At 48.2% G+C, this 23,110-nt stretch overlaps 7 protein-coding genes across 7 annotated transcripts; 6 read left to right on the plus strand and 1 right to left on the minus strand.

Annotated features, from left to right (window-relative positions):
• Window positions 1–250: 250 nt before the first annotated feature.
• On the plus strand, window positions 251–1,478 carry GLAREA_09458 (uncharacterized protein; the record flags this gene model as incomplete). The annotated part of the gene is made up of 3 exons (XM_008086055.1): window positions 251–535; window positions 598–732; window positions 789–1,478. The coding sequence occupies 3 exons, from the start codon at window positions 251–253 to the stop codon at window positions 1,476–1,478; spliced, it is 1,110 nt and encodes a 369-aa protein (XP_008084246.1).
• A 916-nt stretch (window positions 1,479–2,394) lies between these two features.
• On the plus strand, window positions 2,395–3,122 carry GLAREA_09459 (Isochorismatase-like hydrolase; the record flags this gene model as incomplete). The annotated part of the gene is made up of 4 exons (XM_008086056.1): window positions 2,395–2,691; window positions 2,741–2,839; window positions 2,888–3,010; window positions 3,060–3,122. 4 exons carry the CDS (start codon window positions 2,395–2,397, stop codon window positions 3,120–3,122), a joined length of 582 nt encoding a protein of 193 aa, XP_008084247.1.
• Window positions 3,123–5,893: 2,771 nt separating this feature from the next.
• GLAREA_09460 (Cysteine proteinase) lies at window positions 5,894–7,488 on the plus strand (the record flags this gene model as incomplete). Its single annotated transcript, XM_008086057.1, has 3 exons — window positions 5,894–5,972; window positions 6,064–6,473; window positions 6,520–7,488. 3 exons carry the CDS (start codon window positions 5,894–5,896, stop codon window positions 7,486–7,488), a joined length of 1,458 nt encoding a protein of 485 aa, XP_008084248.1.
• Window positions 7,489–9,160: 1,672 nt separating this feature from the next.
• GLAREA_09461 (malic acid transport protein) lies at window positions 9,161–10,560 on the plus strand (the record flags this gene model as incomplete). Its single annotated transcript, XM_008086058.1, has 2 exons — window positions 9,161–9,971; window positions 10,046–10,560. The coding sequence occupies 2 exons, from the start codon at window positions 9,161–9,163 to the stop codon at window positions 10,558–10,560; spliced, it is 1,326 nt and encodes a 441-aa protein (XP_008084249.1).
• A 1,241-nt stretch (window positions 10,561–11,801) lies between these two features.
• GLAREA_09462 (uncharacterized protein) lies at window positions 11,802–13,539 on the minus strand (the record flags this gene model as incomplete). The annotated part of the gene is made up of 3 exons (XM_008086059.1): window positions 11,802–12,763; window positions 12,810–13,470; window positions 13,522–13,539. The coding sequence occupies 3 exons, from the start codon at window positions 13,537–13,539 to the stop codon at window positions 11,802–11,804; spliced, it is 1,641 nt and encodes a 546-aa protein (XP_008084250.1).
• Window positions 13,540–16,359: 2,820 nt separating this feature from the next.
• Window positions 16,360–20,047, plus strand: GLAREA_09463 (Zn2/Cys6 DNA-binding protein; the record flags this gene model as incomplete). The annotated part of the gene is made up of 3 exons (XM_008086060.1): window positions 16,360–16,607; window positions 16,665–17,317; window positions 17,667–20,047. The coding sequence occupies 3 exons, from the start codon at window positions 16,360–16,362 to the stop codon at window positions 20,045–20,047; spliced, it is 3,282 nt and encodes a 1,093-aa protein (XP_008084251.1).
• An 805-nt stretch (window positions 20,048–20,852) lies between these two features.
• On the plus strand, window positions 20,853–23,087 carry GLAREA_09464 (uncharacterized protein; the record flags this gene model as incomplete). Its single annotated transcript, XM_008086061.1, has 2 exons — window positions 20,853–21,467; window positions 21,513–23,087. The coding sequence occupies 2 exons, from the start codon at window positions 20,853–20,855 to the stop codon at window positions 23,085–23,087; spliced, it is 2,190 nt and encodes a 729-aa protein (XP_008084252.1).
• Between the last annotated feature and the right edge of the window lie 23 nt (window positions 23,088–23,110).

The raw sequence follows: 23,110 nt of genomic DNA on the forward strand, positions 1-23,110 counted from the left end.
GCGAGAATGTCCTGGATATCAGAATGATATCACGTTTATCCCGTACAAGCAACAATCCTTGGAGACCTCATATTCTGCAAAAGCCAGCCAAGGTACAGGAAGGTTGGTGGCATCAACCCTTGCCTGTGAACCTAAACTGCATCAGTTTTCGGTACCGACTCACAAAACACCCCCCCAACGATTGATAAACCTCGACGAATCTATTTCTTTAATTACAAAGCATTATGTTCCAGAGAAAGAACTCTCGCTCATGTCACCTGGCATTGATACCTCTCAGTCACGAATCTGCGGCTGTTGGGTCGAAGTACTTCCTACAATCGTCTCAAATGGAGAGAGTAAAGATAACGTTGTTCCATTGGCCATTAAGGCTCTATATCAATCCATCATCAAAAAAGATCGAATGGGCGAGTTGGACCCGGATTATACTGAATCTTATGCTGCTGCCCTCGCTCGCTTGAGAAAGGCACTTCCTGATTCGCATACTTCGCAGTATGTAGGGTTTGCTGCTGCAAGCATGTGCTTGACTTTATCAGAGGTATTTGTTCTTGCTAACTATGTCACTCTTGAAGCTGTGATAGCTGACTGGGGTTTTTGCAGGTTCTGTTCCCCACAACTACAGATGGCTGGCGGAGACATATCCAAGGAATCAGTGATCTGATGCAACTTATTGGTCCCGATGTACACAGATCTGGGGCCGCTTATAAACTCTTCGTTGGCTTCAGACCCCTACTTGTAAGGCTGAATTGATGATTTGAAATGGCGAATACTTATTTGAGTGCAATTATCAGGTCACCGAAGCTTTCATCGCTCGGAAAGCTACGTTTGTTGCCTCTCAAGAATGGATCAGTATTCCGTTTCAATTCAACACCGCCTCGCCAATGCAGACTCTTTTGAGCTATGCTACTATTATCCCCTCGCTACTCGAAAAGGCAGACTTTGATACGGCGTCGCCTACTACTGACGATATATGCGCCGAATTCGAGCAGGTGTTGTGTACTCTTCTTCAGTGGGAAAATACCCAGGTAGAAGTCGAATTCGGGAACCCTTACTGGGCGAAGGCAGCCACAAGCACTACCATTAGTAGTCACGGTAGCTCACCTTCCACGTTATTATGGTTTCCAAACATCCTTTTTGCAAACGCATTCACGCACCTGTGGACATTTCAGATAATATGTCTCTCCGAAATTGCCAGATTGAGAGCGGGAAGGACGGACACCTTGCTGTCGACGAAGAGCTCTCTTCCTAGCGAAATCATGAATGAGGATTATGTCTTTAAGTTATCAACCAAGATATGTCAGAGCATGGAATATCAGTTGCAAGATGAGATGAAACTATACGGACCAGCTTCGGTACTGTTCCCACTTCGCATTGCACGCGCAACGTTCGATTCAGACCCAGCTCGTCACCAGAAAGAAATCTCGTGGTGCGACGAGTTTGTAGATCAACTCAGGAGCAAAGGAATACACTTAGCTCCGTGAATCCAAACCTACGGCTTTTTATATCGACATCGCAGAAGTTCTTAATTCTCTAAATACAAAATCCGAGGAGTAATTAAGCAATGCTTGTTATGATATCTCTTTGGGCAGGATCCGTTTCACATCCGCCATTATGATGTCTCAAAAGGTTCATATGACTTGAGTATGTGGCATCTCCCATCCACTCACACCGTATGAGATTGGTGGTGTTTATCTCTCAGGAGCGTTCACTTCGATATTTTACCACAGTCCTCAGATTGCGGTAGACTGTTTTGCTACACTATAAACCCACGAAAGGCATCAGAGTTCAGTCCGGCCTAGCTTTTTTGGATTGTCCTGTTCTGAACAACTACACTCAACCTCATTTGAATTATAATCTGAAGTAGAATCGTCTTACCGTAATTTACCGAGAAATATCTTTCCGTTGGTGATAACACCACAATGCTTACCAAGTTGAAATCCTCTGCACAGGATCAGTTCTATCATCTGTCACTCGAAGGTCTACGCACGGCGACTATTTGAAATCATCCTTTGGGTACATCCAGCTTTTCACGCTATACCGCTATCGGTAAAATTGCCCGCCAAGGCTCAAAGTACCCGGCATTTTAAAAGTTATGGCAAGAGTGGATCAAAGCCCCCCGCAACGCAAGACGTAAGGGTGCGGGGAACTTGAGCTCTTGTGTTCCTCGCCTTGAAATAAACAGACCGAGGTATGCTATTGGTTAATCCATGATTTGGAACCATTCTTTATGGCAACCATATTCCACTCTTGGCCACATTCGTCCACGCTTTGTACTGCTCTCCTAGGTATATATATATCGCTCCAACTATTCAAAGAAACAGAAATTGACTACATTCTTCAGACATCATATCAATTTAATCATCAATCTTCTTTTAATTTCTCCAAACGATCTCAATCATGTCAGCCTTCTCATTCCGCAATGACGTCCTCGGCGCTCCCCGCTCCTCAGCATCCACGAGCGATTCCGTCCTAGTAATCATCGACGCACAGAACGAATACGCGAACGGTAAACTCGCCGTCAAGAACGTAGAGCAATCGCGAAAAGTCATTGGCTCATTACTAAACAAGTACCGAAAAGCAAACGGTAAAGTCGTTCACGTGCTTCACCAGGTTCCTGACGGAGCACCTGTGTTCACTCCTGGAAGCGATCTTGCTAAGGAGTTTGATGAGTTGAAACCGAAGGATGGAGAGCCTGTAAGCTTAATTGTGTATAGAATGATGAGTGCCGACTGAAGTGAATTAGACTATTCAGAAGCAGGTTCCTGGTGCTTTCACAGGAACGGATCTTCATAAGACTTTGGAGGGTTATGGGTTGAAGAAACTTGTGCTGACGGGTTACATGGTAAGAAACTGCCTACAAGTCTGATATTCTGGCTAAGTAACAATCCAGGCACATGTGTGTGTTTCGACGACTGCACGTGAGGGTATGCAAAGTGGTTATGATGTAGTGATTCCGGAGGATGCTGTTGGAGACCGAGCTATTCCAGGGGTTTCTGCTGATGAGGTTGTTAAGGTGAGTTGGATGCGACTTTATTTTGTTTTCTGGGACTGACCGTTATTAGGTTGCGCTAGCAGAACTTGGGGATGCTTTCGCTACTATTATTAAGAGCAGCGAAATCTCATAGAGGTTGATAGAACATAGATCTAGACTTTGAAAAATAGGATAGAGGCTGACATACTTTCCAAAACTTCAAGATGGCATCGGATTTGTCTCATCCACGCTACAACCCAAACATAATTATGTAGCCCTTCGTCTTCTAGCACAAAAATCGTTCCTTTTGCCGGTGTTAATGCCGCTTGATACCACTGAAAACAAAAGAATGTGAAGAATAGGATGTTCGTCTACATGAACAAACATATCTCGCAGGGGAAAAGAAGGGAATAGCCGACAACCAAACATTTTACACAGTTTTGTCCTGTACACGCAATTATAGGGTACCAGACAAACATAAGCCATATTTGTGAGTCGCTTTTCGAGAGGGGAAATACATGTCGATACTACGAGTCGTAATCACTGAAGAATTAAAGACCTAAAAAGGTATCATACATCGACTAGTAGATTGCATTTCTGCTAATAACTACCTTTCCGCGTCGGCCATGTAAAGGGATCGAGTCAATCATCACGTCGATCATAGTTATTCCTTCGAAATTGCTTTTGAGATTGTAGAGGACTTGACAGATTCCCGCTGTAACGAATACTTCATGATAATAGGGTTGCGTAGTTGACGTAAGTACTGTAATTCACAACGAACAAATGTACACCTCTTTGGGCAGGGGTCACAAGGTATATGCGAGCCTACGTTATGTGGACAATTTTTCTGACTCGAGCTTTGTTGGATGACCTCTCTGAATCAGGATTCTGAAGAGTACCACAGGTTCAAGGCAAAGGGGTTTGAGTTTTGACGCCGAAATTTCATTTACTGCCGATTACGAAATGTCGGAAGGATGAATATGCGATGTTGTTTAGAACAGATAATGAAAGATGGATATAGTTATTGAGATAAAGACTAAGGTCTATAGGGTATTGTGCAATTAATGCTAACAACTGTTCTTGTCATCTTCTTCTACTTGTATATCATTGAGGAAAGTTCATCAATTCTTGCTTGTTATAATTTTGTTTGGCCAGTTTAGCAATTCCAGACTTGTTCTAGAGTAATAAGTATGTTTATCATGATTGACACTTAAGAATAATTGCTGCTGTCATTTCATGAATTGCAGCCGATTCTTGCATATTCGAAAGCTCGAACTATTCTCGGTCTGTTTACCGAATTAGCCTCAGCGCCTTGCTGCTATTCTGGTTCTCTATAGTACCGTAGCTAAACACGCTGTAGCGAATATATTGTTATTTTTTTCTTAACGTAGAGGGAGTGTATTTGTGATAACGCTTTCAATCCCTGCTTTTATGATGTTAATTCTCTTCTATCTGCGTATTGCCGTAAAGAGTTAATTAATTAGATACAACATGCACAGATGTGCTATTTTCGGGGGTGCAATTGAAGTATTTCTTGCCGAAGATTTCTTTGGTGAACTAATTCCCACGTTGGATTTCTCTTTGTCCAATCTTCTGTTTATTCCTGCTTCGAGATGTTTTTACAACTTGAAGTGTAAAGAATAGATTAAGAATTACCCTTACTAGCTCTACCGTAGACTCTAATAATTTAATAACTAATTATCGTTTTTTTAGATAAATAAACAGGGCCTAGGAGAATCGATTAAATCAGTAAGACTGTCTAGGTAAAGACGCATAAGGTTCTAATCTAAGTGAAATAGGTACCAAAAAAAACGTCAAAATTCTTCGTACTCTACCATAAACTTATACCTTGGTTCAAGCCCACTATTGCGATATGACAAGATCATAACGTAGCGTGATAACTCCAGCAAACGCCCTGAATTCGATGCAAAAAGACATGCAATTCTTAAAGTCGCTTGGTTAAATACGAATTGCATTCCGAGTACTGTAGCATCATGATAGAACTGGGTTTAGATAGGAATGGGTTTAGGGCTGACTGTCTCCTCTGGTCGAGGTAGATGGTACTAAATTATGTAGGTGTGGCATGTACAGAGACGTCACAAGTGCATGCTTTGCAGCGCGGAGGAGGGTCGCTTGAGTGTTGGTCTTTCTATTTCGGTTGTCGTGTCCTGTTCCCCTGAGAGCTGAGGTTGGAGGTGAAAGCGGCGAGGGGGGGAATGCCTGTGAGTGAGAAATCGATGGAGCCTAGTGGGAGTACGTGGAGAGATAAATGATTGCCTGTTACAATTATTCAAAATGAAATGACATATTTAAAAGTTCTTTTCCTCTTTAATTTCACATCCGACTAATCATATTATTAAAGTTTTCTCGCTCATCATCATTATTCCCTCGAATCATCAACCGTTTGCTGCAAACAAAATCCCGCCGCTTTGATTCAGACGCCAAAGGATGAGTCAGCCCCTAACGATTCCTCCCCGTCACCACTTCGGCTCCTCTTGGCGTGCGCCGTTCGCAGACCTGACCTCACAATTCCGTTGGAGCTTGCTTGGTTCCAGACCGAAGCCAGCTATTGTACCTTAAGAAGATAGTTTTTTCCTATTGTCCACCTGAACCTCTTTCCGAACTTGCAGACATAACTTTTCAAGGAAGCTGTGCTCCTTTTCCTTCATTTGCAAATACTTCGACTTCTAGATAATAATTCACCGTGCTGTCGCGTGCTTGGAGCTGGTCGCCCGACCGCAGAGTTCCACCCAGAAAAAGTGAAGCTTCCTCCGACTCTCCCTCAATCAAGTACCTCCAAACTCCGCCTTGTCATCACCTCACTCCGCCGCACCACCCGGCCGGAAAGAGACCCAACTTCTTCTGACTGGCACCTTCTTGGTGTCGAAACTTCCTCCCATCGAAAATCCATTCTTGGTCGTCAACATGGCGCCCAGAAAAGCATCTAAAGAGTTCCCCTTATTGGAAGCAAATGGCTTGATGACCTCGGAAATCACAGGTGACGGTAAGCACACGCGACCCCTCCAACTCTCGCCTCGTACACAACGCGGCACATCGAAAGCTTCAGTGGCTAATGTAACATTGTTCTGCTATAGGTAATTGTCTTTTCAACGCATTGTCCGATCAAATGCACGGTCATGAAGGCGAGAATCTTGCCATCCGCGCCAAAGTTATTGAAGAGATGCGTGCAAACCCAGACAACTACAAGTCATTCATACCAGTCGATCCACGAGGACCTGGACGACGTAATCCGAAACGAAAGAATAAAGGGAGTGCATCGGAATCCCTACAAGAGACACCTACGGATGCACAGATCGAGGCGGCATGGCAGGACCATCTTCGTCGAATGTCCCAATCAGGCTGCTATGGGGATAATACTGAGCTCGTAGCCTTCACCAAAGCCTACGACGTGAATGTGGTGGTCTTCACATATCAATCGCTCATTTACCAGGTGAAGGCTGCGGAGGATGGGGTGAAGAGACCTATATTATACATTGCTCTTCATGTAAGCAGCCGTCAGGCTCAGTGTTGGTCTTGACTAATCTTCGTAGGAATTCGAGCACTATTCTACCGTACGAAAGATCGGAGGCCCATCGACCGGACCTCCCGAGATCACAATCGGTGACCCTGAAGCTCCCGCAGACATGAACGCCGGTATGGAGGGTAATACCATTCACAATTGGCAAGTTGATGTTGTTCAAAATTCTCTTCCAACGCCTGTAGAGGAATCTGTCATACGTCAATCGATCAAACAACATAAAGGAAACATTGACAATGCTGTTACCGAGCTTCTCGACTCGCAATATTACAGCAGCGCTCCTGGAACACCAGGTAATCTCTCGGAGTCTGGCAACTCGAGCTTTTTTGAGCGGGAACAGGAAAGCGAGGACGAGTATTCATCCTGCCGAAATAAACGAAGGAATTTCGATGGGGCTAGAGACGCGAAAAAACGGGTTCTTGGTCAACAGAACAAAGAGTTTGTATATGTACCTCTACCATCAGTCGAGGTGACTGCACCTGATGCATACGATTCGCGTCACCCTTCACCTGAGATTCCAGCAATCCAGCAGCTCAGAAATAGTAGCGACGTTGCCTCTATTGCCACCTCGGACGATGATAGCTATTCTGAATATACAGCTTCCACTCATAGCCGAGCACAATCGGTAGCACCAGGCACAACTCCTCCAAGGCCACGTATCATTCTTCACACAGCAAGCCAAAAGGCGAAGCTTGCGAGACAACGCCAGCAATCAGATAGCCAAGAACCTACCTCATCGGAACCATCGGAACCATCGGAACCCGTGACACTGGCAACAGCTTTAAGGGAGATGAAGAATATGTCGGCGCGAGAGCGTAAGGTCTACAAAAAAACGCTCCAGAAAAAGCAGGCTAGAGTGCGGAAGCAAGAAAAGATGCAATCCGATAGCAAACTTACCACAACTTCCGCCAACATCAAGCGTGCCTCTCCACCGGTGGACAAAGTTCTCAGCTTGGGCAAGCTTTCGATGATTCAAATTTAGATCCCCATTTTCGAATCACAACCCCGACACATATCACACACAACATCACCAACATCACACACACTTTGTATAATAAGAACAACTGTATATATGTCGCTGCATCGCATATGAGGCGTGGAGTTTTTGAGGAAATGGGAATCAATCATGGTCAACGTCGTTTTGGTCACCGAAGAGCTCGAGTGCCAAGGATATCCGCGGCGTTTGATTTGGCGTTTGTTCTGCATGTTCTTTCTTTTTTGATTAGATGGTTTTCATTGCATTTTTAGACGCATGGAACGGGTTTTCATTTCTTGGGCGGACACGAGATGGGATGGATGCATTGGGGTGCGACTTGTCGGGCAAGTACGCGGGATTCTTCATTCATGGTTCTTTTGGGGGGTGGCGATGTATTTTAATTTATTCGTCTGAATTGATTTTGGGACGGGTAGTGGAATGCAGGGAATTGAACCTTGGATTTTGTTTACCTGTGCTGGCTCTATGTCGAGTGATTGGTGAGGTGTGCCTACGGTGTCTAATGTGATCACAACGCTCTTGCAGTATATCGAAAAGAGATGGCAGGGCTGACCTTACTCTCCTAATGGCTTCAATCAAATCTCCATCTTGGTATCGCCGCAACCAAGTGCTCTTGTCTTAATTCCCTTATCAGGCAGACGGCAGCAGGATTTCCTTCATCCTTCATTCCAGTTCTCTAGGCATGTAAAGCGAACCCCCTTTTCGAACTCGCTTCAGATGGAGGCTCAAACCGACAGCTTTCGGTCGTGATGGGAATGGAGTTTACACGACAATCCATGCATGCGACGGGATTAAGCATAATCATCTCTAGCCTCGGAATTTCATGAATCGTGGTTCTACGTTTTTGATGGGAGAGATAGGTGTGCTGATGATTAGACTCCTAATGGGGAGGGGGTGTAAGGATTTAGGGGGGGGGAGAAGGGGGGGGTTGGCACGATGGATGAATTCTTTATGCTGGATGGAAAAGTTGGTGGATATGTATGGGAGGAAAGGGGGTTGTTTGTCGGCTTGATGATTAGGGTGATTGGTAAAGGTGTTGAAAACATTTAGATCTTTGAAATATGATGGTACTTAACTGGAGTAACACACCCCTGTACTGAAAACGAACGCCGTTCTATCCGACCTCCCAAGCCCCTTCCAGACCACTTAAGTCTTCTTTCTCACCAGCCGCCACAAACTGTGCTCCATAGTTATTTCAACAAATTTCCCCATGCCACGAGTAATGGGTATTTCGGTAGTGTGGTGCCGGCGCGGCGTGGGTTTTTAGTGTGCGCGTTAGGGGATTAAAGTTTAATTTTTTTTTAATGGGGAGAGTTGACGTCAGTTTAGTGTATTTTCTGGGGGGGACTCTAATATGTATAAGGGGAGGGGAGGGAGGTAGATGGGTTTTTTGGATTAGACCTTTTTCTTTTTGGGATTTTGTTTGGTTTGAATTGATAAGTGGGAAGAGATATTATTGTGTGTTGGATTTGATATTGAGGTCGGATTGGATTGGATTGAGACTGGATTTTTGGATAGTATTTTGGGGGATTGGGATTGAAGGGGATATTCTTGCGGTTTGGGATATATTATAAGGGATTAAAGAGAGATTGGAAAAGGATTGAGTGGACTTGCAAAGGGAACACTAATGGGGAAAAGAGAAAGACCCCTCGAACAAAACATGTCCCCATCACCCTCCTCCTCCCGAACAGAAACCATCCACGATTCGAACTCCTCCTCCTCCACCAACAACCGTACCTCCAACTCTCCAAACGATGGACAACACGAAAACAGACCCTCCACCCCGAAATCCCTCCTCCTCACCCACGCCTCCCACATAACATGGAACTACTTCCCCCTCACCATGTCCACCCTCTCCCTCAGCGTCCTCCTCTCCAACCAACCCTTCACCTTCCCCTCTCTCCTCACCCTCGGCACCATCCTCTTCGTAACTGGTCTCGTCCTCTTCGTCCTCCTCACCTTCGCCATCCTCATCCGTTTCTACACGCATCCAGGCGCATTCGCGAATTCCCTGCACCATCCCACGGAATCCTTCTTTGTCGGGTCCTGGTGGGTGAGCGTCGCGCTGCTGTTGAATTGTATACAGAGCTACGGCGTGCCCTCCAGCGGGCCGTGGCTGGTAACGGCAATGGAGGTGTTATTCTGGGTGTTCATAGGCGCCGCCATCCTCGTCGCCGTCTTCCAATACCACGTCATCTACGAGCGGGAATCGCTGTCCATTCAAGACGCGCTGCCGGCATGGATCCTCCCCGCGTACCCCTTCCTCGTAACAGGAAATCTGGCGGGCGCCATCGTCGCGAGCCAGGCCCAGGAAGCCGGGTTGCGGATTTGGATTGCCGGGTTGACGGTGCAAGGGTTGGGGTGGATGTTGGCGATTTGGATGTACTCGGTTTATCTGGCGAGGTTGATTAGTGGGACGTTGCCGGAGGAGGGGGGGAGGCCGGGGATGTATGTTGCTGTTGGACCGGCTGGTGAGTTCTCCTAATTTCCTTTATCCAATCTCTGAAAACGATATAGAGATACTGAATACTAACGACATATAAAGCATACACCTCAGCAGCCCTCGCCTCCCTCGGAAGCACCTCCAAAAACCTCCTCCCCAACTCGCACTTCGCGCAATCCCTCTCCTCAACCCTCGCCCTCCCCCCCACCACCATCGCAGCCATAACCGCGACCCTCGGCCTCCTAGCAGCCATCTTCACCTTCCTCATCGCCTTCTTCTTCTTCCTACTCTCAACCCTATCCATCCTGCGCGGCGTCCGCAAGATGAGCTTCACGCTCAACTGGTGGGCGTTCATCTTCCCGAACGCCGGCATGACGATTGCGCTACTGGCTATCGCGGAGCAGCTGGGAAGTAAGGGGATGCAGGGGGTAGGTGCCGGCGCGACGGTTGTGTTGGTGGGGATGTGGTTTTTTGTTGCGGGGAGTCATATCCTGGCGGTGGTGAGAGGGGGGACCGCGGGGTTGGTGCCGTGGGTTGGGGGGGTTAATGGGGAGGGGAGGGGGAGGGGGAAGGCGAGGAAGAGGGGGAGGAGGGGAGAGAGGGAGGTGGATGATTAGGGGAGATGTGTAGGTGGGTGGATTCGGTGTGAAGATCTCTAAGAGATTTGTATTAGCGAGGTGTTTGTAACGGGATAGAGCAGAGATATACCTACGGATACAGAAAACTCGAAAGCGTGACTTACTAGATCAAAAATATCAGAACACAGAGACTACGAGCGTATTTCTTAGTACATTCAAAAACAGGCGGGTTTGATGCTGATATCGAAGCCGGGTAACTATTAGGATCTATCTACATTAGCCAGGTATATAAAGCTAGATAGCTCATCATATTAAAAGGCGACAATCATAAATACACCATGAAAAACACGCACATACCAACACATCTTACACGAGAAGTCTAGAGCTCCATAGCTTATCTACTGGTAAACCCTTTTATGGCGAGAGGGCTTGTTTCGAGTTGCCAGGCATCTATTGCGAGATTCGTATTAGCGGGGGTGTTTAAGATATGGGGTGAGGGGATAGATATACTTCCCACTCACTCACTAGGTCGAGTCGAGAAGCTCAAGATCAAGACGCACGCTTTAGTCGGACTTAAATGTCGCACAACCCTTCCAACAGCGCAGAAGCACGAACGAGTGACCCAAACCACATAGAACGCCTAAGCTCCGCCATAATGAAGGAGAAGAAAGGATGTATGTTGAAAGAGCTGACACATGTTAGGGATAGCCAAAGACTTCTGTCGACAAAAGAAAAGATTGGCGAAAATGACCCTTTTCCACACGGCAGAAACATCCATAATTAGGCAAGTGATAATGGTTCTGAAAATTGCAGAGCTTCTCGTTTAGACAGAAAAAAGAAATCTTCTTAGGGGTTGATAACACCAGTCGAGAAATGAGAGGGTGGAGGTTTAGGTATGTCGCCGATTCCCGCAGACGCAAGGTTTCGAATCAAGGGAAGCATCTTGGGCAAGTGGGATGAAGAGTGTTGTGAGTAAGTTTTTATACCTTCCCTGAAAAGAAGAATGTGAAAATAAAAAGTCAAACAAAGGACTGCAGAAATAAGGACATGAAGTCAATGAAATATCCATTTAATGAAATAGTAAGGACAAAGCAGTCCTAGGCAGCTTCTTAACCCCGACCCAAATCCAGGTATCTCCCCAAATGAAAAAAGTCAGAAAAACCACCGCATCTCATAACTTACAGATTTTCCCACCCCATCCCATTAAGAAATCCATCAAACAGAAATACCGCCAGATTACCACCCGCTTTCTCGACTTCCCCAAACACCAAATCAGGCATCTACAACCCATCCCTCCTCTTCCGATCCGGCACAAACTGACCCTCCAGACTCTCCCCAGGCCCACTAGTATAACTAGGCGGCGCCTGTCTCCCATACCCGACCACATCCGGACTATCCCTTCCCCCGGACATGCTCAACTGATCATTCGCCAACCTCGACTGCGCCGATTCCTTTTGTTTCCAATTCTCAGGGCCCGGCGACCCGGTTCTCGAGACTTGAGGTGAGATTTGTCCGCCATCACCACCACCAACAATGAGATCACCACCGCCGCGGACTTTACCAACGACCATGCCTTTGGCGACGGATTTGACGATGGCTTTGCGGGAGACACCTGTGGCGTCGATATAGACGAGTCCGACGTTTTTGAAGCCCCCGCCGACGCTCTTGGAGACTTCGCCGGCTTCGGCGCCGTATCGGTGGCCGACTACTGTGGTTGCGGCGGTGGATGTAGAATTGAGAAGGTTGCGGCCTGCTTGATCGATACCGTCTGCGATGGTGGAGAACGCCATGAGACTTTTGTTCAGAAGTCCTGGTTTGTATGCCTCAACCGCTTGACCATCCGGACCGATACCCTTATGAGCCTTTCCGTTGCCTCTCTTCGAAAGAGTTGCACCTAGGTTCTGTGCATATTTTCCAACTTGTCCGACAGTTTTGGCGGATAATCCAGCTGCACCTTCGGTGAAAGTGTGGACTTTACGAATACGTGCGTGAGCGGAGGGTGTAAAGGTCATGGGTTTGGCGTTTGGTTTTGTCTTTTGGGTGAATGAGTCTGCTCCTGATTGCATGGTCTTGGAGACATAGCCTGCGGTCGTAACAACGAGACGAGATGCCATGGCTGCTTTGGAGACGAGTGTAGAGTTTTTGTAGGCTGGGTGCATGGCCATTTCTAGGTATTCTTGAGATGCTGGTGCAACACCAATATTTTGGGAACCATCTTGTGGAAGGGTGATTTCTACTGGATCTAGAAATGTGAGTAGACTGGTTCGTATAAAATAGGTCAAGCATACCTTTTGATCCTGGTCTCATTTTACTATCCTCGACAACATGGAAACCTTCACCAAGTTCCCCCAAAACACTTCCATTTTCCTCATCAACCAAAACAATTTGACCACCACCAGCGACCGATTGAGAGCTTCCAGGAACATAAGCCTCTCCAGGTTTGAAATTTCCAGGATCATATGCCGGAATGGCTGTATCTCTATTTCTCTCCTTCTCCTTCTCCCCTTTCGATTTGGATGCCCTGGAGTTTCGCGGTGGAGCCGAACGTTCCAAGAATGCAGTACATTGCGCTAGGATCGTTTCAAATGTATCGACATCTTCCTGCGAACCTCCATTTGCAATTCCTGGAAACTCTATCCTTGTGAAGGCTCCGCTGTCTGGACCTAGATCCCATCGTGGTATAAGGTAGCTGCTTGGTGGTTGATGATATATTTGTGTAGTCGCAGGTAGTGGTAAATCTAGAGCTGGAGGAAGATGGAGGTGAAGGTAAAAGTCTTCTTCGGGGCTTGACGACGAAGGATCTGCGGAAGAAAGGCCGGAAAATGGCGAGGATGTTGGCACCATCAAAAGGGATAAGGTTTGGGAGCCCGCTGGAGTGAGTGATTCCTCTTTGCCATTTTCAATATGGTAAGCGTTTATGCCGTTGATTGCGTAGAGCAATTTGGGATCCTACAGAAGTTAGACTGAATATGTTCATGGCGGATGCGATTGAATTCTTACATTATGACCTGAAGACATGGCGCCTTGGCTGCAAATTTGTGTCTGCTTGGAGATGCGGTTGGTGGGGGCGGGGTGTTTGTTCGATTGTGAGCAACAGGGAAACAACACAATTACGATGAGGGATATCGTGAGCGGAGGTGAATATGTAAAAGAGAAAGATTAAGAAGAAGACAAGGAGACGCGACAACTTAACTGGAGCAAGAATAGCATCATCTAACGTATGGGGGGCGGCTATCAAGATCTCATGTGCGTTTCAAACTGTTGGTTGACAGACGACCAATGGCAGTGACGTAGATGCGATGCTGCAACTCTGCTTCACCTCACACCTGCACTCGCCAACCACAGCGTTTGCCCAGGTGATCTGTGGCTAGTGATTGTGGCGGTGCAAAAGCCATTTGAGGTCGCGCAAACTCAATTTCCAAGCTAATCCCATGAGTTAGTTGTAAGATGATTCCATTTGGGAAACTCGAACCACGATTGTGGCAACTCATCATGCAACCGTCCTTTATCGGAACAAGCTTGAAAGGAAGATAAATCCAACGATCGCCGTCAGCGCTGATATTAAGCTTAATCGGAAGAGCGATGGTGATCAGATGAAGATGTAATAATAGCAGCTTACCTCCGCTATCAGGTGTTCGCGGCCTTATTAATAGCCAGCGAGGAAAGACTTGTCGAACACGACATCTAAGACTCCTCAAATAGACGCAGGCGCATGGAGCGGGTAAGAGACGATTATTTATCTGGGATAATTGCCGCACTTCTTATCCCTTGGGTCGGTGATGAGAGATGTCCGAAAATACACATTGGCTTCGGATTCGCTCCGATGTTTCTTTTGGCTATGCATTCGGGACGTTGGCGGCGTCATTTGTATTGCCCTGCATTTCATTTTTGAGGGAGATGCTGTGGGAATGAAGAAGACCTAGAAGTAACTGTCTGCCTCAAGACAAGTAGAGGCACTGAGGCACTCTACATCGGGCATCCCCCTCATGTGTGATGCAGACCTGGCTGATCCATTTCCCGTTCTTTGATTCTCGGTCAGGCGGTGTGATATATTCGTTTTGGAGGTTTACACATCTCCACTGTTGCACGTCAGTCAGGGCGTCAATAATCAGAACCACATATCGTGGGGATAACGGGTGTGCTACGTTGGGTTGCCTTTGCTGACATGATGAAAGTACAACACGATTCAACCTCTTGCCTTTGCTGAGTCTGCTCAAATTTACAACTCGCGTTGTTCATTGTGAAGCATGAGACCACGGCTGGCAAATACCCGAAGCCATAGTATGGCGAACTTATTACAAAGCAGAGTACGGTCGTAGATGACTTTTGTTTTCCCACGAGTGACTTTCTCCGCTTCCCCTCATCAGGTGGAAGACGTGCATTGGTGTCGGAACATATGTACCTTTTCATTGGGAGATGTATACGGGCAAGCGATCCGTGGTGGTGTTTTCGGTTTCTCGGTGGTCTGTCCGACAACCCCTATCGTCTGGACAAGCGAGCGACTCCGACCCTTCCTCCAGACCAGATACAAATGTGTTCCGGCCAGTCTGACCCGATTCGTATTTCTACGGTATCTCTGTATGGGTACTGCCTCCAGATCTGGCTTGAGTCATGTGGAGTGTCGCTTACCCGACCACGAATCGAGTTGGAAGAGTCTATAGCTAACATTCTGAAGTGGTCACGTACCACTTCTAATAGTTCCTGAGTGCTTCGGACAACCGCAACATAGCATGTCCCAGCCTGGTTAGCTAGTGACAGAGGTCCAGAAGGTCCATTCTGCGGTACAGTAATACCTCCCCATACCTCCTTGCGTATCATCTTTCATTTCTCCCACCCTCCAAGCATCGATATTTCTGCAGGTTGTCCGATGATAATGCAGGGGCTAGTGGCCGACGCAGGCAAGACAAGGCGCAGTAGCCGCTGGCCATTGTTGGCCAGGGTGGTACATGGGAGTCAATATTGAGCACAACAGTTGATGGGTTCAAAGCTGTTGCTACTGGAGAGACTTGGAACAGTACTCCGAAAGACTAGCATCCTTCCACTACTGTCGGCGGCTCCTTTCGGTACCTGATCGGTACATGTGTTGCGTACAAAGGCACTGGTGAGAGACGGACAGAACGATTGAACACGCGGCGGCAATAGTAGCATGCGGAGGAAAGACGGGAGATGTCGCCTCATCCGTTGTTCCCGTGCTGATGGAAGAAGTTGAGCGAGCATGTCCCTCGATTGTCGGCAGTCTCGCCAATTTTCGCCTGGCAGCATCGAGGAGAAAAGGAGAGAGAACGCAACCTGAAAGAGACAAAGGCCTGTTCAGTTTCCAACCTTCGGGCCGCGGATGCACACCCTCACCAATAGAAGGGGGGTCCATTGAAAGGATGTCCCGCTGGTCGTTGTTCTGTTTTGGGGGTGACTAGTGTCAGAATTGGGGTTGGTTTGCAGGCTTGCCGCAGCAGCTTTGCCAGCTTTTTGGAGAGAAGAGAGCAATGTTGCCCGGGGGTACGAAGACGAGACTGGAAAGCGGCGGTGCTGAGTGGGATGTACTCGAGTAACTTGTGGGGAAGACGGTCTTTGGCGCGGGTATTGTTGGTTTTGACGAGGAGATGGTCTGGGTGAGGATGGAGGGGGGAGGGGGGAGGGGGAGGTAGTAGTTGTCGAAGGATAGAGATAATATTGCAGGGGGCTGTTAAATACAAACAACCAAGAAGAAAAGGATAACACCCGCTCTCAGATATCGCAAATGTTCAAATCACCGTTCTTGTACCTCCCAAGACCAAGAAGGAGACCTTCATCCAAGCCTCTCCGAACGAAGTGAACTTAACCTTATTGTTTCCCGTCTCCATGCTCGGCTACGGCAAGTCATCGCCGCTTTCTTCACCACACCGTCTTCAGGCCCGTGCTCTCGCAATCCAGGCCACCAGACGGCCCTTGTCTTTGGTCCGCCTCCACCTGGACTGGAAGCAGCACCAGCATCCAGCAGCGCATCCAGCCAGCAGCCATTGCCATACGAGCAAAGCAACCACGTCCAGCCATCAATCAGCCCTCCCCTCAGTCGCGACTTTCACTCTTGTACTCCCAACTTATTTTCTGTGATCAGACACTCTCCATCTCGGCCACCAACACTTCCCACCACAAGAACAAAGCAGACGAACATCACCACACCTCCTCCTCTCCCTCCCCTCCTCCGTCTCTCCTCGACACCATCCTGCATTCGAAACCCCCGCCTTCAGACCGTATTTCTTTGCGGTAGCCACAGCCTCATCTACTGTATACTCGTGGGAAGCAAGCCGGCTACGTGCAGCGGCAGTGGGACAGACAGCAATTCCCACATCTCCCAGCCAGACTCCTGCAGCTCGCCAGATCCTGAACATTTGTCGATGGGCGACACCGTCTTTGACGCCTCGAAAAGATCTTCATTCCATCACCTTCCAATTGCCCATCCGTCCTCAATTTCCGGGTCTCAAAAGGACCCTAACCGCCACCATTCCCTCTCCGCATTCTCTCGCTGCGATTCTTTCGCCCTCCGCACCAAGTGAAGATACCACCAATTCGACGTCGCGAGCCTCGACACCGAAGCGCACCCACGCCGAAGCCTTCTCCGCCGAATTGGCCTATCTACATCCCACATCGCCCACGCAACACCGAGCCAGTATTGCCTCGGTGAGCGCGCCGAGCCCAGGCTCTAGGGCGCCAGATGATGGGAGCGCGGGTAGCACAAGGAGTTTGGAGGAGAAGAAACCACAGAAAATGGTGAGATCGAGCATTGCATGTGTGAAATGTAGGAGGAGTAAAGTCAAATGTGAGTTAAAAAAAGATGTTGAGTTTTTGGATAGACTTGGATGGCATGGTCGAGCAACTGCGGCGCATTGACGAGGTTGTGACAAACCCAAGAGCGACCGCGTTGGGCAGGAATAATCGTTCTTCGCGAATGCTTGGAAAAGAAGTCCAAATGATTGCCGCACCTAGTCAAGATTGGATGTAGACGGCGCAAAGTGCAAGCTTTATATGTTAAGTCACGACAGTCATGTTTTGTGTGGGACATTGGGCGGCGGCATTTTGTTCTCGAAAAACGGACCACAGATCAAATAGCAGCTACAGTTTCGAGCTCTGGAACGATCCGCCTAGAAAATGACTGACTTGTCTGTTAGGTGTCAACACTGGAGTAAACTCGGTTTGTAAATCGTGCGCGCAGAACAACAGAGAATGCACTTATCCAGTAGCTGGCTCCATGCCGACGCCGAAACGGAATGAAGCCTCAGCTGGAATCAAAATAGAGAAAGGCGAGGAAGGAGAGAGCAAAAAACGTATACGCAAGCAAGCCGAGGACAGTGTGAGGCGTAATAGCACGAGAATAGTGGATGGTCCACTGGACTCACCTGTGCTCAACAAGAAGGTTTGGGATGAGCTTTACGCGATATTCAAGCTTCACTTCTCCACTGAGATGCCATTTCTTCACCCACCCTCATTTCGCATCCGATTCAAGCAGGTCGCCTATCCTCGGGATCCTTCAATTCCGTCATCTGAGATTCAAGAAGGAAAACTACTCCTCTTGGGCGTTTTGGCACTCACGGCCCGATATCACCCAGAGCTTGAAGCCCTTCATGGAGGTCCACTCAATGCGAGTGAGTACTACGCAGAAGCCTTACAGGCTGCTTTGGCCGGACCGATTAGTAAAATCTTTACGGTTCAATCTCTTGAGGTGATACAGGCAGCGCTCATGCTCTCTTTGTATGAGTGGGGTCAGACCAGAGGACTGACCGCCTGGATGTATGTTGGTAATGCCATCAGACTAGCACAGTCAATGGGTCTGCCCTACGAGGATGATACTGGGCCACAATCGAACTCATACCCAAAAAATGATACACACAAAAACGGCACTGAGAGTGAGATGATTACAGATAAAGAAGTCCGACGTCGCACATGGTGGAGTTGTTTTGTTATGGATCGTATGCTTGCGGCTGGCAAGTGTAGGCCGACCATGATAGATGTTGACAAGTTGCGAATCCAGCTACCATGCTCAGATGATCGATTTCTGTTCAAGAAAGCAACACGGACGGATGTCTTAAAAGCGAATTTCAAGCGGGAAGGCACCGAGCCCATCAACAATGAAGGGGTCCTAGGATGGTACATTCGATTAGTTGAGATCTTCGGAAGATTTTCCGTGTGGAGTTATTCTGGGGGAAGAAGGACAGAAACTCAACCACCATGGCATCCTTCTACCACCTTTTATCAGATACGCACGGATTTGGAAGAGTTTCATCATGCACTACCGCCAAGTCTGACGTTTACGCCCGAAAATCTGTCTGCGCATATCGAGGGACCTGGCGCCACCGCTTACGCCTCGCTACATACGCTGTACCTATTGTGCTTGATCATGCTTCATAGAGAGTACTTTCCCTTTATCCCGCTGGCCTGCAAAGGACCAAATGGGCCATTAGACGAGCCGACCTTCTCACCATCCAGATTTCCGCCACCCCCAAATTTCTGGAAGGACAGCGCAGAGACGGTTTTCAAAGCTGCTAGAGACATTATTGAGATTGTGACAACTCTCAGAGACGACGACGCTCTTCCTCAATCAGCACAGATAGGATTTGCTATTTTTCAAGCAGCTTTCGTTTGCCTGTATTCGTCCTATTTTGAGCAGATGGATACTGGCCGTTATGTACACCCAGGAACGAAACATCGCAATAAACGCTGGACTGATACCGCAGCTGAACTTGTTAGAGACATGGTACCACGGCTATCAATGATGAAGAGATACCAAGAGACACTGCAGAAGACGGGAGAGTTCTTCGCGAACGCCAGCAGTCAATACCACAATCACATCGCGGGAGGTGAGAAGCCTGCGAGTTATTCTGGCGGCGGGGCAGATCAATACAAGTCTCGTGAAAGGGATCTTAAAGAGTATGGAGGCCTCTCCGATCCAGCAGATAGGAGATCCAGAGCGAGTACCGACGATGCGACAGCCAGTAGCAACGGAGATGCAATGGTGGGTGTTGAGACGCCAAGATCAATGGGTTGGCAGACTGTAAATATGCCAGACGCAGACGATCGTTTAAAGTACGAAGTTTCTCTAGGATATGGTGCACAGTCAAACAATTACCCTGTTCAAGCTCATCAAGCACATCTGGTAAACAACGGCCATCCGGCCCCTTTGCTCAACTCACCATACGGCAACGGTGCAACTCCTCATTACTCGCATACTCAACCACCACATCACGCGACCTCTTACCCCACGTCCGTCGCTCACCATACTTCGCAACCTGGTATGGCGCCTCCTCCCCAGCAAAGCGGCATATGGCCCATTGAGAAACAATTGGACTGGACTAAGCATCATCATCAGATTAACTTTTCCAGTGCATTTGACAATTTTGGTCAAGCCACGATGATGGTTGAGGATGATTGGCAAGGCTTGCAGCCTACCAATTATATCCAGGCTATCCATAATGTGAACGGGTGGGCTCCTGATCGTGTTCCGTCGCCCTCACATTCTACGAAACGGAACGAAGCAGGTTACGTGCAAACTTGATTGGAACTGTTAGGTTCTAATCACGGTCATTATAAGGTCTTTGGGGTTGGTTATTTGATTCGTATACCAGTTGGAGGTCTGAATACGGGAAGGCTATAGCGAAGCATGCATTTTTTTGTAGGAGGTACTTTTGGGTTTGTTGGTTATGGGCCGCCTCGAGCACAAGAGGTTGAGAGGCTTGGTTGATGGATGTGGCAGGTATACCCAGCTAGTTTGATATTTACATACAAGAAGATGATGTTTTCTGTGCCATATATGTCTACCAAGCTACACTTGAAATTGTTGGACGTACACCAGACATGATTGATTTCTTGAATCATGTGACTCAGATTTCTATCGCGTCAATCCCCGCTAAAGGTCGCGTCGTATCAATCGCATGTTTCTTTCCCCCTCCATATCTCCCTACCAAGTTCTCAATCCCGTCCAACAGAAAGTCGCATCAACGAACGAAATGAATTAAATGTGCCGCTTGGAATTACTGGGCTCCTTTATATTACTATTGAAAAAAGGGAAAGGGAAGAGAAAAAGAAGGCAAGGAAAGGAGTATCAGACGAGGGGTGGGTTGCTTGCGCCTGCAACTGCGGGAAGTGACACGGTCTTGACCGAGGAGCGGTGTGTTAGAGTCGTACGGGTGGAATCGAACAGGTTAAAGAAGTGTGAGAGGTGAGGGGTGTGAGGGAGGGAAAGTCGGTGTCATACTTCGCGAATTGCCTCTTTGGTTTAGTGGAAAGGTTGAGGGAACGTTTGTACCTTGCTAGGCCCAAGCGATTCCACAGATGATACAGAAGATATCAGCGACCGAATCATGATCCACGAAATCCTCCTCTCCCTCTCAGGTCACCCTTCGCCGCTCCTCACTTCCTCACACGACGATCCAACTTCCATCCTCTCGTCACCCGAAAAAGCCCTCCTCAAAGACCTTGCCCACCTCAGCAATCTACATTACTCTCTCCGCAGAGACACCCAGATAATCGTCGACAAACACCCCAGCGTGACCTGTCAAGCCGTCGCTACATCCATCCGCGCCGACATCTTGGGCGCCTTCCAGCGCAAAATCCTCGAGGTCGAAGAAGGTGTGCTGAAAAGGGATGCGAAATGGGTTGGTGGAGCAGATGGGAAGGGGATTGGTATTGTGCCGTTGACGAGTGTGGTTGGTGAGTTTAGACCTTGGGTCAGGAGGCTGGAGTGGTTGCAGAAAAGTATTAGGTTTATGAAGGGGAAGACGGGAGCGCAGACGATTGATTACTTGGTTGGGGAGTGTAGGACTGGGTATGTGGATGTTGAAGAGGTGGCGTTGGGGTTGGTGAGAACAGCGGAGATGGCGTGGCTGAGGTTGTGTTCGGGGTGGGTTTTGTATGGGAAGTTGCCTGGATTTGGGAGGGAAGACTTCTTTGTGCAGAGGGTCGGAGGGAGTGTTGAGGTATGTGTATTTGGCGATATTGCTGGATTATACTGATGGTTGTAGGAGTATGAGTTGAAGAGGGAATTACTACCAGCATTTGTGTCGAATGCGACAGCTGGGTCGTTGCTCTTCATTGGGAGATCGCTGAATCATATTCGAGTCAAGAGCGTCTCGAGGGGGATATCACCAGAACTCGATTTGGTCACGAAACATTTGAAAGAGCTTTCAACAGTTCAGTTTCCAATCAACAGCGCCAATTTCTCAAGGGTCATTGCATCAATTCGTCTCTCATTAAGTCAAACTACACTTCAGAAGCTTCTACCGACAAGCAAAGTTATTGAAGTTTTGTCACTACTACGCGATTTCTTCCTCCTCGGTCGTGGAGAATTTGCAAATGCTTTGATTAATGAAGCGGACGAGAAGATCCGCTCTAGATGGAGGAGAGCGGATAACATTGGTTATGAGAAGCGAGACGGATTGAGTAATATCGTTGTAAAAGAAGGCGAGGTCTCAGCAGTTCTCTCTAGAACTTGGGCAGCCATGGGCTCTCTACAGGGAAGACATGAGGAGCATGACGAAGATGAGCTGTTGGAACTTGCTCGAGATTTGGTTCAGCTGAATATCATCAAACCAACACCTTCGAAACCCACCAACAGAATCGCGGACACACCATTTGCAACCCTCCTCCTTTCCGTTCCAGTTACACTTACTATGCACATCCCCTCTCCCCTCGATCTATTCCTTACATCCTCAGACCTAACCACTTACTCCGCAATAAACGCTTACCTCCTCTCCATTCACCGCGCCCACCTCCGTCTCACCGACCTCTGGAAAATCACCACCCTCCGCCGCGACCACCCCGCGCCTCCAGGCCCACCATACGGGAGTTCCAAATCCGGAAAGGCCAAAACCAGGGTCCTACGAGAAAGAGCCAGAGAAAGGGGACTAGTAATGCGAAATGTGTGGGCGACGAGCAGTGCAGCTACTTTCTTTCTGGGAGAGACAGAAGCCTGGTTACAGGGTGTGGTCGGGGAGAGCTGGACGGGCTTTGGGGGATGGGTTGGTGGGGAGGTTTCTGAGGCCGTAGAGGAGGGGGATAGTGATGATGATATTTGGATTTCGGCTGGGAAAGTCGCGGCGTCACATCCTCATGATCCGCAGACGCTCACGCATGCACATACCCGCTATCTCTCCTCGCTCGCCCATGATCTCCTCCTTACTACCCCGTCCTTTACGAATGCGCTGTATACCTTACTGCAACAGGTCGATCGACTCGTGGGACTCGTGTACAGACTGCAGAGTCTCTGGCTGGCGATGGATTTAGAAAGTGACGAGGGCGTTGTAGATGCATATCTGGATCTAGGCAGGGAGGAGGGGGATGTTAAGGCGGAGCTAAGGGTGGTTTGTGGGGTCGTGAGGGAGGGTGTTAGGGGTGTGGTTGCGGTTTTGGGGAGGGATGTTGGGGGGGACGCTGGGTGGAGTGAGGATGGTGATGAGGTGGATGAGGGAGAGGATGGGGATGGGAAGGCGTATATACCTGTTAAGGTTGGTCGGGTTGATCGGCTGTTGATGAAGCTTGATTTTGGGGGGTGGTTTGATGATGGCGTTGGTGGTGGGGAGAGGGATGATGGGTTTTGAATGTTGCGATGAGTGAAGGATAG

Source organism: Glarea lozoyensis (assembly GCF_000409485.1).
Source record: "Glarea lozoyensis ATCC 20868 chromosome Unknown GLAREA4, whole genome shotgun sequence".
In the NCBI taxonomy this organism is placed as follows: domain Eukaryota; kingdom Fungi; phylum Ascomycota; class Leotiomycetes; order Helotiales; family Helotiaceae; genus Glarea; species Glarea lozoyensis.